Below are 14,618 nucleotides of genomic sequence, written 5' to 3'. Positions count from 1 at the left end.
ATGCCCAGCTGCCTGGCGGGAGATTAGCGGGTTTAAGCTCATCTCGGCATTAGGGAATTCTTATCACCGAGTATACAGCCAAGACACGGGCAATATCTTCAGCTTACTACATACTACAATGATACGAGAAAAAAAAAGTCTGTGTTTAGCTAGACACCGGTATGTAGGCATGGAGTGTAGGTGGATAATAATAATGGGGGTGGATGTGACGCCATCACAGGAGAGCGCTAATTCTGCCAATTGGGGTCCACCAATCTCACCCAACATCACTTGAAAGTTCACTCCAAGGAGACTCCCCTCTAGAAAATAGAGGAAGCATATAGATGAACGCAATCCAACAATTCCAAAGTCGAAATGTTTGTTTATCCCCTTGAACAGAACGAATCACCAGAGTCCTCAAGGCCACCAGCGAAGCCAATGCGATGCTGATGGTAAGCCAAAGATGTGACACATCCCACAAAATCGGACACCATATTCCCCAACCAAGCATGGGTATAGCAATCGTCCACCGCGCCGCAGTATCACCCCATACTAGAGGCACCGTTCGCCGACCGCGTTTCGCATCCCCGGGTTGATCAGACATGTCCTGCAATTGGACGGTGGAGAAAATAACCCCGATGAGGACTAGAAGCCACCGTCCCAGCCACCCAAGCGGGTGAAGAGGGAGCAAAGAGCCGCCCAAGGCCACTTCCATCGCTCCGGATGCGAAACAGGTATACCCCAGCCCGTTGATAATATTCCGAATGACTGGGTTCTTGTCCGCACCACCCCAGTTATTGTACCACACCCCTAACCATATCAAAACCACGGAATGTCGGACTCCCCCGGAGAATGCAAGACTATAGATTGGGGCTAATAGATATAAAAGGATCATTACTCGCGTGCCCCACTCGTGAGAAATCCTGCGGCAGGGGAATGGGCGCCATGGCTTGTTTAAACTGTCCTCAGCAATAGCTCTTTCGCCCCTTTGGTTGTTGATGGCGAATGGAATTAAGTTGATCAGAAGCCATGATAATGCCGCGAGAGTTCTTCGAATCGACTTTGGAGTATCGCTTACGGTTTGGGGAGGGGACAAAGCTCCTGAAACTTGCGGGTCGTATTTGGACACGGCCCAAGCGTTTGTGATTCCGAAAATGGTACTTGGTGCCACAATAGTTTTGAAGTCGCTGAAGACGAATAGCCAGAAGGTATATGAGTGGTACCACATAGATTTCATTGCCATTTGGACAATTGAGAGACATCGGCTCATGACTGATCAATACCAATGATCCAATCGAAGTTGATGGTATATGGAATCGTGAGTTGGTGCTCTACATCACACACGCGGTTGAATTGAAGCCTTGGGCTCGGAATTTTGGGAATAGATGAAGGTCGGAAGGGTCAAATGAGAGCAAAACAAAAAACAGAAGGTGGTAGACTTCTGAATGTCTCGGACAAGGCACCCAACCTATACTAAATAGTTGAGCAGTTTCTGGGGTAAACGATGAACACATTAGGTTACCTAGATATCCAAAATGGCCGAATTTTGGTCATACCCTCCGATGGCTGTGAATGACCGGTGTTGTCCAACATTGCCTGTTGGTTTCTCCTCCACTGTGACGTTTATGATACAAAGTGCATAGGACTCGTCCCACTTTGCGGCTCCAAATAGACATTACCATTGTTTGGAAATATTCGGTCTGATCATTACCATGCTAGTTCCAGGGGGAGTTGCAATTATTGCAGGGCTACTGGCCCATCAACTTGTCTTCATTCACGGAGAATGGCATCTAAAAGGCCCCAGAGTGGTCGCCTTCCATCTTCTTTTTAGCTGTTTATTCTGGGTAAAGCAATTTTTTGGCCGCGGAAACACTCAAGCCAGCTTGGTTCGGACAATATACTTGGCGACATGCTATCTCTCATCACTGTTCGCAAGTATTGCAGTATACCGGCTCATGTTTCATCGATTGAAACATTTCCCCGGCCCAAAACTAGCAGCAGTGACCAAACTATGGCATGTTTGGAAATGTCGTGACTCGCGTGGACATCTCGTCTTGCAGGACTGGCACGAAAAATATGGGGAGTTTGTACGAACCGGTAAGATACATCCCAACCAAGTAGGATTCCTTGATGACATTGAGATTGAATACTCAGGTCCTGCCGAAATCACCATATTCCACCCCGAAGCCTATGAGGCCATGGATGGTCCTGACAATGACAACACGCGCTCTGATTGGTACGACCTTCTGTATCCCCGGATATCCTCAATCTTCACTCGCGACCGGCAATTGCACCATGATAGGCGGAAGATGTGGGAGCAAGCATTGAGCAGGAAAGGTCTGGTGAACCTAATGGCTCGCAATACATTGGAGACTGACATTTGTTCAGCATTACTCCAGTATCATCGTCGGGTGGTGGAAAAGGTACGAACGCTGCAGAGCCTAGTTGCTTCGGGAAAATCACGCCCCGTTCTCATAAATGACCTAATGTATTTCTTCGCCTTTGACTCCATGGGTGATTTTGCCTTCAGCGAGGATTTCGGCATGATGAGTAGCAAGAGGTGGCATTCGTCGATAGCGATGTTACGCTCGGCACTCACGTTGCTAGGGCCATTCAGTCCTGCAATATGGATCCCGAGACTTGGGTTTGCATTTATCCCGTCGCTGTGGAAGGTCCGGCACTGGTTTCATATGCTCGAATTTTGTGATCAATGCATGGCTCGACGGATGAAGGTAGTAGAAAGCACATGGGCAATGAATTCCCTGCTAACATAGAAGTAGAAAACACTCCCAGATCGTGATATCGCATCTTGGTTTATTGAGGACCACATCAAACGTGGATCAGATCCCACGCAGGCACGGTGGTTGAGCGGCGATACTGCAACACTGGTTGTAGCCGGAAGGTCAGTATGTCTGGATATCATGAAGCAATGGACTAACAATCCTAGCGACACCACTGCTCCTAGTCTAACCCTTCTCTTCTATTTCCTTGCTCGATACCCCACACATGCTGAGAAGATATATGAAGAGATACAGGGGGTTGATAGGGAGAATCCAACTACCCTAGCCACGTTGTCTCATTTGACGGGAACTATAAACGAAGCAATGCGATTGCTTCCAGCAGTACTAACCTTCAGCTCTCGGGTAACTCCACCACAAGGACTAATGATAGATGGTACGTTTATCCCGGGAAATACCAAAATATGTGCGCCACGCTACACGATCGGTCGACGTGAGAGACCCCTTATCTCCTGTTTGGTCGGAAAGACTAAGATAAACTTCTAGTTGAAAGGGCGTACGTCTACCCCCATGAGTTCATCCCCGAGCGGTGGTACAGCCAACCGGAGCTGATCAAGGATAAAAGGGCATTTGCTCCTTTTGGCGTCGGTAAGCTACAACCCTACCATTGACCCGTGTGGTCAGATCTCCCATGTGGCTAGTTGGGTTGCACGGGGATAACAAGAGGCTCGCATTCTGAGTCTTTGTTTCGATAGGGCGTACAAGCTGTGTTGGTCGTCATTTAGCTCTCGCACAAATCCGACTCGTCGCTGCCGCCCTGGTGTTCCATTATCGGATCAAATTTGCACCTGATGAGAATAATGGTGAGGCTGTGGAACGGGATATGAAGGACCAATTGACCGCGCAGCCCGGTGCATGTCGGCTTGTGTTCCAAAGTCGGGTATAAGCAAGGTGAAATGAGATAGGCCTGAGTGTGGAAATAATATGAGTAACAATAGTTCTTCATTGGTTTCGATTGACTTTTTGAATATCCGTGCGAGAAGGGTTGAACTAGATACAGCTTGCAGATAATGCTTGTTCATTATTTCTACTCAGGTCGAAATCCCCAGGCAACGTGGATGTCAAATGTAACATAACAACCAGATCGAATATCCGCATAAGCCTTCCGCTCTAAATCCTCAATCTTCCGCATGGCCAGCGCCCCATGCGACCCTTTAGCAGAATGAAGGCATGCCCACGCGAACATAGCCCTCATACCATTTGCAGCGAGGCGCTCACGCGTATCATACACCCGATCCGCAGAAACAGCTTCGGTGTGAACATCCACAAGACCAGCAGCGCGCATGTCGGTCGCCAATCGATTCCAGCCATACTCAAAGCGGGGTCTCATGGCAGTCAGGAACATCAATCCGATGGTACTAGCCGCTTCGGTCGTAGAATCAGGTCTACCAGGAAGGTGTCGAACGTTAGTAAAGTCACACTCTTCCCACTGCATAACACCACCAGGCTTTAGAAGCTTAGCAAGATTGCGAATAACCCTCCCCCATTCAGACGCAGTCAACCCGGCAGCAATCAATCGAACGTGCACGATATCATACTGTCCGTAAAGTGCGACGGGAACATCCTTGCGGGCATCGAGAAGGTGCAGAGTCACGTTTTTGGGGAGAGTTCTAGCGGGTGGAAAGAGCAAAGTTGATATGTCGTAGCCGTGTAAGATTGCGTCGGGCCAGTCATGGGCGAGGTCACGCAGGAAGGCTGCAGTACCGGTGGCAATGTCAGCAACTCGTGCGTGTGCATGCATTTTGTCTCGAACGGACGGGTGCAGCAGGTAGCCGATGTTTCTGTGTCAGCAGAAATTAGTATGATTTGCTTGTGGGCTGCTTCGCAACACAAGACTTGGCGAGGTGTTCTTACTCGGTGAGGAGACCAAATTGTTCGTCGAGTCTATTGAGGAATGTTAGTATTTGGTGTTTTCATAGGCTGTTGGTGAGTTCTTGCCTTTGCGCCTCGGTGGAATCCCGCTGCATATTCTCCGCGTATGTATCCCCGAAGAGAGGCATTTTGACGATGTACTTTGATTCAAACGGATGAAGGTCGATGTCTAGGATTGTACAGAGAGAGGATGCAGGATGCGGGTTGATGGGAAGGGTGTGGACTTGGATGTTGTGAATGATCCGGTCAGTCTAGTCTCTGCCTCACAACAACCTTGGGAGATTTGCCCTTCGCTACAGTCACCAGGGTCTCACTTCAGTACTTTCCCAACTGAAACTCTGCTGATGCGCGAATTGAAGAAAGTCGCGGTCAAGGTTTTCACGTTGTACGAAATGAAGTCTACTGTGTTCATGGACACTTTCCGTATCAGAAATGGATTCGCACATGCTGTCAAAATTGAACCATGACAGATTAGTTGAAATGAGTCTCTTGAATTTGCAGAATGCCATTGTTTCTCTCGACCCACCCCTTCTGATATTAAGCTACATACTATATACTGTCGAATAACTTTGTTTTATACTGTCAGACCTCGCCATTGCTTACTCCTCTCTCGAATATGATCCACTTCAATCATCGGGCTCCAGTTCTGATAGTATGGAGTTTGATATTTTTCTTCATTGCCACAGTAGCAGTTGCACTTCGAGTTGCTTCTACCCATATACGACGTCGGGCCTTAAAAACTCATGATTACCTTGTTTTTTTCTCATTGGTAGGTTTGACTGGACGATGAGCTCTTCAGCCTGCTGATGATAACGTTAGGTGTTATTGACTGGCTATGTAGTGGACATGCTGATAGGTGAGTTGATCCAATCGACTCTCTACGCGGCACACAGAGCTAAGGTTCCATATTAGGGGCAACCACCGCTGGCTATGGCGGGCGTACGGCGAATATGGCTGTGCGAAACCCGGGAGAGTTGGTTAGCGCATTGAAGGTACTTGGTCTCTCTTCTTGAATGTTTCTGTGGGATATTAACCTAGTTAGATATTCTGGGCATCAGAATGGATATGGGCAACCTCTACAGTGTGCTTTAGACTGGCCATACTCCTGCTATATATGGAGATCTTCCCAGGAAATCCGAAATTTTTCTGGTGTGCAACTGGTGTGGGATTTCTTGTCTTCCTATACTGGGTATCTTCAGTCTTGACCATCGCTTTGCTCTGTCGTCCAGTCGCCTACAACTGGAATCGCTCCATTCCAGGAACCTGTGGGAATGTTCTGAAGATAGAGTATGCATCTGCAGGGTTCAACATAGGGATTGATTTGGGAGTTGTATTACTGCCGCTCCCTATTGTCTGGCGACTCCAAATGTCAAGTCGCAAAAAGATTGGCGTCACTGCATCATTCGCCATAGGCATTCTGTAAGTGCCCCACGACCTCAGTCCAAATTTAGTTGCTGACCGCTAGTAGAACGGCCAGTATCAATCTGGGCCGCATCATTCAGACCAAGCTGTGTCCAGCTGACGACCTAATTTATTGCCTGAGGGACTCTTCTATTTTCATCATGGCTGAGATGACGGCAGGAATCTTGGTGGCCTGTGTTCCAACGTTTGGGCCCTTATTCTTTCGCGGGCAAACCGTACGTTCAGCGCAACAACGAGATTTGCCGACAATTGGGTCGGCTCGACTACGCCGTCGACCCGCAAAATTCGACTCTCTCCTTTCTACCCTTGATCGGAGTCATAATGGTGAAGAGCGAGGCCATACAAAGGAAATAGAGCCCGCAGGTGGCCCCACAGCACATGCCGGGGCTAGGGACGAAAATGAAGCTCCAGGGACAGGTATTTTGGTCACGCGAGATCTTGACGTTCATAGTCTGAATGTGCTCCCTCGGGTGTCCGAGACTTCTACTGTTTGAAAGAGAGTGTTGTCTTCAGAATGGAATGGCCAAGAACATCCTTGCGATGCACGTTCCCTCTTCTCGGGAGATCTACACGGCTCCGCAGTCAGGAAGTGGACTCTTTTTTTTGTAATAACTCACCCAAACCTGACAACACACCAGGATATGTATGCTTATGCTCCGTAATGCATGTCAGATTTATACTACCGTGGGTCCGAACCGTTTGTATCGCTCGTTTGATGGTTCAAATTAGTTCTACAAAAATACATAATTGAGAGAGACAAACCAATTGGATCAGATCTGTTCATGAAAGACAGCCAGAATATATATAGTCTCATTAATTTTCCTTTATGGTCAGGCATCAATACAATCTAAGGCTGTCAGGCCACGTGCGGGGAACCTTGACATTCCTTGACACCCCAACCCTTCCTCCCCCAACAACTCACCATGGTTTCTAAGCCCTTTGTAGTTGTGGTCTGCCATGGCTCCTACCATACTCCAGCTCCATACCAAGCTCTTGTTGATGGCTTGACTGCGAAGGGAATCGAAGCCTATTGTCCCCAGCGGCCCACTTGTGATCTCAGTCAGCTCAATGTCGGCAACCCCAACAACCCCGATTTCGATCGCAAGGCTCCCCCAGGTGGCTATCCACTCCCCGCAGATGATGCAGCAGAGATTGGACTGCTTCTCGACAAGCTGATCGCACAGGGAAAGTCGGTACTGCTCGCAGGACATTCTTCCGGTGGTTGGGTCGCCGCTGAGGCTGCACAATCCTCTCGTCAAGCTCCTATCCGCGCAAAGGAAGGAAAGACCGGTGGTGTCATTGGGATATTCTTCATCGGGGCGTTCATTGTTCCGCAGGGCCAATCAGTCCACTCATTCTTTCAGCCTCCGGACGGCAAAGTTGTTACACCTCCGTTTATGCGGTTCCATGTGAGTTGATCACTGAACCAACCTATGTTTTTAGATACTGACTGTTAATAACAGAAACATGGTGTTAATGGGCTTGGAACTATGGTCGACCCTGAGCAATACCTGTTCAACGACCTTGACGCGGCGACTGCGAAGAAGTGGACATCCACCTTGACAGCGGCTCCCGTTATGAATAGTCCTCTGACCCATAATCCCTATGATGTGCTGCCGTGTGCCTATCTCGTGTTAGAAAAGGACCGTACATTGCCCAAGGAGTATCAAGAGGGAATGGCGGCGAGCCAGAATAAGCCATTCACGATCTATCATGCGCCGTGCGGCCACTCGCCGCACCTTAGTTGGACAAATGAGCTTGTTGCGAAGGTTGAGGAATTTGGAAACCAGGTTCTAGCTGCAAGCAGCACAGCAGATTAAGTGATATCCAGAAATAAATGTTTCTTGAAAATATAGAAAGAGCAAGTATAAGTTACACTTGAACAATGTCAATGTTTGACAAATGGGAAGGTGAAGTGCTTTGTGCAACGCACCTTCCCTTCGAGGTCAAACAATTTTCCCTTTCCACTTTCTCATTTCTTCGACTCTCCAACCTTCTCAGCCTTTTCAATCTTTCACATATCCTCTTTCATTCAGCCATGGATACCCCTCACTATGTATTCGGCGCTCAAGGATTTGGTGTCGCCTGGACAGCTGATAATGTCGACCAGTTGATGAAGAGTCTCACGGAGGCTGGAATTCATCAATTCGACACAGCTGCCCTGTATCCCGCCACGAACCCCGGTGAATCCGAGGAACTCCTTGGTAAAAAGAAGCCCGAAAATGCAATCATCGACACGAAGGTTTTATTCATTGGCGATGACTCTTTGTCCATCAACAACATGGGAGCTTCTATCAAGGCGAGTTTGGAGCGACTGCAGGTCAACAAGGTGAGTAAAAAGTACATACTGACTATGTATATAAGGCTAATAGTGCTATTCATAGATCCACACACTCTACGCCCATGCCCCGGACCGCAAGACCCCGATTCCTCTACAAGCCCTATATTTCGACCATTACTATCGTCAAGGGTACTTTGAAAAGTTGGGCCTCTCCAATTACAGTCCATCTGCAATCCGTGCCTGGATGGAAATCGCAGCGGAGGAAAACCTGGTTATGCCTTCAGTCTACCAAGGCCAGTACAATGTCTTCTGCCGTGGCTACGAGGACGAACTTTTCCCCGTACTTCGCGAGTTCGGAATTGACTTTGAGGCAACCTCACCATTGGCCGGTGGATTCCTCACTGGAAAGCTTTCCTATTCTCCATCGCCTGAACAGCTGGAGGGTACCCGCTTTGAGGTTGGAGAGGGTAACATGCTCGGTGCAGTTTACCGCATGTGGTACGATCAGCCCCTCTATCATCAGGCTATGCGGGCCTTGGACAATATTGGTAACAGGCTGGGGACTACGGGAGCCCAATGCGCCCTACGCTGGTTGCTTTTCCATTCCAACCTCAAGGATCCCGACCGAATTGTTATCGGACCAAGCACCCTGAAGCAGCTTCAAGACTATGTTGATGCTCGGAAGGCCGGACCACTTCCAGCCAGTGCAGCAGCAGAGATTAGTGCACGTTGGCCAACTCTAAAGAGAGTTGCTGCAACGATCATTGAGAAGGGATGGTGGTCCTTGTGATTGATATGTTTCATAACCGAATTGCTTATCAAAGGAAACTCGAATGGATGATATGTTATGTATTCATCAATGGTCGCCAGGCCGGACTACAAGTATGCACTCATCTAGTTAAGCCATAGGCGCACAGAGACACATAAATTACATGCAATGGTATCTCCTTGTTCTTCATCGCACGTATTTCTCCTGCATTATCATCATGTCTGGTAATCTTGCGACTTACACAATCGCCCATTGTCTGTCACACTCCAAGCGTCACTACCTACAGCCTTGAAAGCGTAGAACCTATAATCAGGATCATACTTTCTCTTAATGGCTAGTAAATTGTGATAGTTATCCCCATAAAATGTGTGCTTCCAATTCTTTTGATTTGGGTCCGCTTCATTCAGATATGCGCCACTTCCAGGTGTCAACTCTTCTAGTGTAGGCATGAGAACATCGGTAATGAGCTGCTGGGTATCAATATTGCTCTCCCACTCAGTATAGTCGAACGGCCTGAATCAATATTAATAAAAGCCTGTCTAGCTCTGATGGGAAATCTTAGAAAAGACTCACGCTGCGATGACAATATTCATCAACGCGTCTCGCCAGGCTGGGTTGACACTGTTATCGGGGTATGCAACTCGAGATGAGTTGACCATAACTCCTGAAATCAAGAATCCAGCATTTCTTTCGACAATATTACGGAAGACGGTGGTTAGATCAGCCAAGTTCACCTCGACTACGGATCTTGGAATCAGACGGCCACCACCAAGTTGATCCGTTATGTTGCTAGGTGGGTTCGTCGTCTGGTAGGCGTCGTGGTATGTAGGGAAATCGTCCACATAATGTGCTGTTCACGCACCGTCAGTGTTGGCTCCAATTGGGTATAATATTTCGCTTACTGTACTGTATGTCGTTTTGTTCAAGGAACGCAATCAAAGAAGCAAAAAGAGAATTAAAAAGTGTCGCTGTGCCGCCCGGAATGGTGGTAGGTGTTGTCGAGAGGGTATTGTTCGTTAACCACCAAATAGTTGCACCTCCTGTATCCCCGATCGAGGGAAGAATCGATATAAACATGGTGACCGCCGCAAAGAATTTATCTCGCGATACACCTGTGTCGGAGAATGAAAGGTTACCTGATACCGTCGGCAGCTCAGGGTAAGCTTTGCTTGTCATCGACACAACAACACCGTAAGTGCCTCCACCTCCACCTGACAGTGCCCAGTAGAGATCTGGATAATTTGTTGGAGATGCGGTCACTATCTTCCCATCTGCGAGGACTACCTCCCATTCCAGGACCTGGTCAGCGGCGAGGCCCACATGGGACACCAGTTGGCCATGTCCGCCGCCTTGGGAATATCCCCCTGCCAGCCCGACCGTTGGACAGTTTCCGCCCACGACAACCAGTCCAGCTTTATATGCTGCCTCGCTGGCTTCAAATGATTGAACTCCAGCTCCCATCTTCATGGCTTTGCCGGAATAGTGTGACGAGACGTAGTCCACGATGGAAATATCTTTCATGTAATGCATCCAGATCGCCAGCCCTCCAGCTCCGGTGGACTTCCCAAGTAGGTCATGTCCAGTATTCCGGATGACAAGGCGGATGTTGTGCCGAGCTGCAAAATGAATTGCTTTCTGGACGTGTGAGGCATCCGTCGCGTTCACGGCGTACTGGACGTAGTTCCCGATCGTACAAGGTGATGTTTTCGACGCGAAGGGATTGCAGCTTAGATTCGTGAATCTGGCCGCCATAATTGACGAGGAGCTCTCATAGTGCGTTTCTGGGAACCCCCAGTTGGACTGAAGTTGTGCGCATTTTGATTGATCATACGGCGTGAACGAGTCGATGTGACAGACGCTGGCGATTGGGATTGTCGCAATCAAATTCCCATCCACGGTTTTGTTGAATCGAGCCCATTGGGAATCTTCAGGCCAGCAAGGGTCTTGCGGCATGCAATGGCAGGGAGAGGAAGTTGTGTGATTTGCAATTGAAAGCCCCCAAACCGCAGTTGCGACAGAAAGGACAACTAGGCAGAGCTGCCTCCACGCGAGACACGGGTGGGTCATTTTGGTACTGGGACTTAGGTTGATTTCATCTTTCTGTGGGTAGACAGATTATATACCCCTAGCAAGGGCATAACCTTGAGAATGTGGGATTCTCCGCAAAGTTAACCTCAGCCTCGCGTTCAAAAATAGCACCCATTGCATATGAGACCCTGATATATGCCGAAATATCACATCACTTCGGCCCAGCATATGTCGCTGTGATCGCAACTCTGACTCAGAGGCGAGTGAGGTGAAGGCTTTTGCTGGTGATTCCAAGGAACAATACGCTTGGTTGCTTATCGTAGGTGCCAGCATGAGAAAAGCGGCTCCTGTCAGTGTTAGGAAGATTGGTGTAACCATGCCCAGGGTGACACGTAATATTTTCGGATATGAGTAGAGGTAGAGGCGGATGGTGAAACTGGGGATCCTGCTTAGAATGTGTCTTTTTCGAGGTATTGCGGCTTCCACCATGGGGCCTCTAGCGTAGTGAGCTTCTGGCCCCTTGCAAAGCCTTGGATCTACTTAATGAGCGCGATAACGGGTCATAGCTTCTATACATTTCTCAGTTACTCGTTCGACTATACCCATGCCTTGTAAATCAGGCTTCCAATTTATTTTCCTTTATATAGAGGCTGCCGTCGTGGCTTGATACAAACTTTCAAAAATGGTTTTTACGCGTCAAAAATCGAGATGTGGCCTTACGAAGTTTTGTATAGTAGGAAACCTGACCCGTCTAACCTTATTGACCCGTCTGACCTTATTGCTCTTTGTTGTCAATGCTGGCTCCTGATTCCAATGAAGAAGCGTCCTACTAAGCTTGATATCCTATCTCAGTCCTTTCTTTCCGCGCATATCGAATGTTTTGAAGAGCATGTTTACAAACCCGAACTTACTATTCACTTTGTTTCTGTGAAAATTGCAATTTGTGCCTATGAGGTCCCTAAAGACGGATTGCAAACTAAACGAGACCGTGATCGAACTTTTCGAAGTTCAGGATGAGACAAGCCCAGGGACAGTGTAAGGTCAGCTGGCCATTAAGACCTTTACCTTCACAGGACTACACAGAAGGGCCCGTATTTCTCACAAGTTACTCGTGAAGGGTGAAAGGACGGTGTTCTTCTGTGCCATTCCGTTCACAAGCAAAAGAAAAATAACGCTGTTTCGTCCATCTTGTCTCCTTCTCATAGATAAATAGTAATGTGCAAAGCACAAGGTTAACCTCTTCAGCGGACCATTTGGAGATTCAATTGTATATCAAGGTATAAAATTCTGGCCAGTTGACAATATTTTTGACTTCCCTTCCGTCCGTCCCCGTCCCCCCACGTACCCCGGGATTCTCCCCCGGTTTGCCCCACACGATATCCTATAAACCATTGGGTGAATACCCCCTATCCCCCTATTCAACCGGTGTAATCTGCAAACTGGTACTATTACACCATGTCTGCCTCTGCTAAATTGGAGGCTAGGGCACAGAATCCGAGGGTAATTTATCCAATTGCACGTCAATTAGGTTCTCCGACTAACTTATTCCAGCTTCATACCCCCCAGTGGGTGTCTCTTATAGCCGGAGGAATTGCCGGTGGAGTGGAAGCAGCCACAACGGTCCGTCTATTGATTTTCACGTAATTTTTCGGTAACTAATTGTCGCAGTATCCATTTGAGTATTCCAAAACACGCGTTCAATTGTTGAATGACAGTGCTATTCGGACATCCAATCCCCTTAGACTTATTGTCCAAGTTGCGAGACAGGAAGGTGTCGGTGCTTTGTACACAGGGTGTTCAACTCTCGTCATCGTTGGTCTATGCATTCCGAACGAAAGTTGACACCACATTGATCGTATTCTATAGGGAACAACAGCAAAAGCCGCGGTCCGGTTTGTATCCTACGATACAATCCGCAACTCTCTTGCAGATGAATGTGGCGTTCTGTCAGCTGGCCGAGGTATGCTGGCTGGAATGACCGCGGGTGCTGTAGAGAGTGTACTCGCGGTAACACCGACCGAGAGAATTAAGACTGCATTGTTGGTATACCTTGCCATTGATATTCAAAGAGCATTTTAACTGATAGAACCCGCTACAGAATCGATGATGCAAAAGGCGCTCGACAATTCAAATCAAGCATACATGCAACTCAGGTGCTAGTGCAGAGGCATGGTATTACCGAGCTTTATCGCGGTCTTGTGTCCACTATGATGAAACAATCGGCCACTTCTGCAGTTCGCATGGGAACGTACAACGTCCTCAAAGAAGCCACCAAGGCTAGGGGCATCAAGACAAATGTGTTCACGACATTCGGTATTGGTGCCCTGGCAGGTGTAGTTACTGTCTACGCTACACAACCATTCGATACCATCAAGACACGTGCACAGGGTGTCCAAGGAGCTGGCATTGTTAAAGCCTGTCAGAGCGTGATTCGCGACTACGGCATTCGGGGATTTTGGAAGGGTAGCTCTATGCGACTGGGTCGGCTACTTCTCAGCGGTGGTATCGTATTTTCTGTTTATGAAGAGGTGGCCGCTATTCTCTCTCCGGGGACACATCGCTAGATCACACCAAAAAAAAAGAAAAAGAAAAAGAAAAAACAGAAAGAAAGCCGAGAAGGTTGTTTACGCTCGGCTCTGTATGAGTTAGAATATGCGGGCTTGCTTTAGAACCGATAGGGGAACAATACAGGCACATGATCACAAAACAGGGCTAGTGTAAACCTCAATAGACGCTTTTTCCACGGTATTGCGCCAGCCAGGAAAACGCGCCCGAGGGACAATTGAAATCCGATCACCCGCTTGAAGATTTTCCATCCAGTGGAGTTTCTGGTCCCTCCGATACATAATCTGGTGGTTCATGGCTTCGCGTTCAGCGTGGACATTGGTCGCTAGACGTAGATCTTGATCTTTGGAAATATCATCTCGTCCCGGCGGTCTTTCAATACCAAGATCGAACCACGTCCAAGAGTTTCTGAATGTGCCATGATCTTCGCGATAACTGCTCCATCCTTGATCATGGCTCCAGATGTTGATTTTGATCTTTTGGACGGGAAATCGCTCGCCTTGGATGGGCTCAGATGTCAAATATGGGATTCGATCACGACAGTCATTTTCATTATAATCCTGGCTGTCTTCCCTGTGGACAGCAGATAACACCCAATACTCTGCGAATTCTAGAATCTCCAGGACGAGTTCAGATGGCAGCTTTTGTCGGAGGATGTTGAAGCTCTCAACGGCATCTGCTGAGTGTCTTGGGTAGTACATTTGGTTTTCTTCAGGGGAGGCTGAATCTTCATGTCGGATAGATCTGGCATCGTCGGATGTTGTGGAGTACGAGGATCCCATGGCGACCAGAAGAGGTGACGACGTTGTTAGGCTGTTTGGGGTGTGCGCCCGATGAGCTCGGCCACCCGTGGCTTGGCATCGCGATCAAGATGTGGCTATGCAGGATCACGGGGCATAGGCCC

General features: G+C 48.3%; 10 protein-coding genes across 10 annotated transcripts; 6 read left to right on the top strand and 4 right to left on the bottom strand.

The window, feature by feature from the left end:
- Positions 1-256: 256 nt before the first annotated feature.
- On the bottom strand, positions 257-1,249 carry N7487_008161 (UbiA family prenyltransferase; the record flags this gene model as incomplete). Its single annotated transcript, XM_056875891.1, has 1 exon — positions 257-1,249. The coding sequence occupies one exon, from the start codon at positions 1,247-1,249 to the stop codon at positions 257-259; it is 993 nt and encodes a 330-aa protein (XP_056728079.1).
- Positions 1,250-1,691: 442 nt separating this feature from the next.
- Positions 1,692-3,663, top strand: N7487_008160 (cytochrome P450; the record flags this gene model as incomplete). The annotated part of the gene is made up of 5 exons (XM_056875890.1): positions 1,692-2,711; positions 2,760-2,881; positions 2,927-3,210; positions 3,264-3,365; positions 3,473-3,663. 5 exons carry the CDS (start codon positions 1,692-1,694, stop codon positions 3,661-3,663), a joined length of 1,719 nt encoding a protein of 572 aa, XP_056728078.1.
- Positions 3,664-3,804: 141 nt separating this feature from the next.
- Positions 3,805-4,777, bottom strand: N7487_008159 (class I SAM-dependent methyltransferase; the record flags this gene model as incomplete). Its single annotated transcript, XM_056875889.1, has 3 exons — positions 3,805-4,558; positions 4,632-4,661; positions 4,716-4,777. The coding sequence occupies 3 exons, from the start codon at positions 4,775-4,777 to the stop codon at positions 3,805-3,807; spliced, it is 846 nt and encodes a 281-aa protein (XP_056728077.1).
- Positions 4,778-4,846: 69 nt separating this feature from the next.
- On the top strand, positions 4,847-5,116 carry N7487_008158 (uncharacterized protein; the record flags this gene model as incomplete). Its single annotated transcript, XM_056875888.1, has 1 exon — positions 4,847-5,116. The coding sequence occupies one exon, from the start codon at positions 4,847-4,849 to the stop codon at positions 5,114-5,116; it is 270 nt and encodes an 89-aa protein (XP_056728076.1).
- A 149-nt stretch (positions 5,117-5,265) lies between these two features.
- N7487_008157 (uncharacterized protein) lies at positions 5,266-6,565 on the top strand (the record flags this gene model as incomplete). Its single annotated transcript, XM_056875887.1, has 5 exons — positions 5,266-5,418; positions 5,469-5,505; positions 5,562-5,641; positions 5,692-6,068; positions 6,118-6,565. The coding sequence occupies 5 exons, from the start codon at positions 5,266-5,268 to the stop codon at positions 6,563-6,565; spliced, it is 1,095 nt and encodes a 364-aa protein (XP_056728075.1).
- Positions 6,566-6,994: 429 nt separating this feature from the next.
- Positions 6,995-7,891, top strand: N7487_008156 (alpha/beta hydrolase; the record flags this gene model as incomplete). Its single annotated transcript, XM_056875886.1, has 2 exons — positions 6,995-7,480; positions 7,535-7,891. The coding sequence occupies 2 exons, from the start codon at positions 6,995-6,997 to the stop codon at positions 7,889-7,891; spliced, it is 843 nt and encodes a 280-aa protein (XP_056728074.1).
- Positions 7,892-8,109: 218 nt separating this feature from the next.
- On the top strand, positions 8,110-9,142 carry N7487_008155 (aldo/keto reductase family protein; the record flags this gene model as incomplete). Its single annotated transcript, XM_056875885.1, has 2 exons — positions 8,110-8,400; positions 8,456-9,142. 2 exons carry the CDS (start codon positions 8,110-8,112, stop codon positions 9,140-9,142), a joined length of 978 nt encoding a protein of 325 aa, XP_056728073.1.
- Positions 9,143-9,336: 194 nt separating this feature from the next.
- Positions 9,337-11,188, bottom strand: N7487_008154 (FAD-dependent oxidoreductase; the record flags this gene model as incomplete). The annotated part of the gene is made up of 3 exons (XM_056875884.1): positions 9,337-9,634; positions 9,695-9,971; positions 10,024-11,188. The coding sequence occupies 3 exons, from the start codon at positions 11,186-11,188 to the stop codon at positions 9,337-9,339; spliced, it is 1,740 nt and encodes a 579-aa protein (XP_056728072.1).
- Positions 11,189-12,604: 1,416 nt separating this feature from the next.
- Positions 12,605-13,713, top strand: N7487_008153 (uncharacterized protein; the record flags this gene model as incomplete). The annotated part of the gene is made up of 5 exons (XM_056875883.1): positions 12,605-12,649; positions 12,701-12,769; positions 12,818-12,961; positions 13,016-13,188; positions 13,248-13,713. The coding sequence occupies 5 exons, from the start codon at positions 12,605-12,607 to the stop codon at positions 13,711-13,713; spliced, it is 897 nt and encodes a 298-aa protein (XP_056728071.1).
- Positions 13,714-13,848: 135 nt separating this feature from the next.
- N7487_008152 (uncharacterized protein) lies at positions 13,849-14,496 on the bottom strand (the record flags this gene model as incomplete). The annotated part of the gene is made up of 1 exon (XM_056875882.1): positions 13,849-14,496. The coding sequence occupies one exon, from the start codon at positions 14,494-14,496 to the stop codon at positions 13,849-13,851; it is 648 nt and encodes a 215-aa protein (XP_056728070.1).
- Positions 14,497-14,618: the final 122 nt, after the last annotated feature.

This window comes from Penicillium crustosum (assembly GCF_028827405.1).
Source record: "Penicillium crustosum strain IBT 35664 chromosome Unknown utg000003l_segment0_segment0, whole genome shotgun sequence".
Lineage (NCBI taxonomy): Eukaryota > Fungi > Ascomycota > Eurotiomycetes > Eurotiales > Aspergillaceae > Penicillium > Penicillium crustosum.
This window is presented reverse-complemented; position numbering and strand designations above follow the sequence as displayed.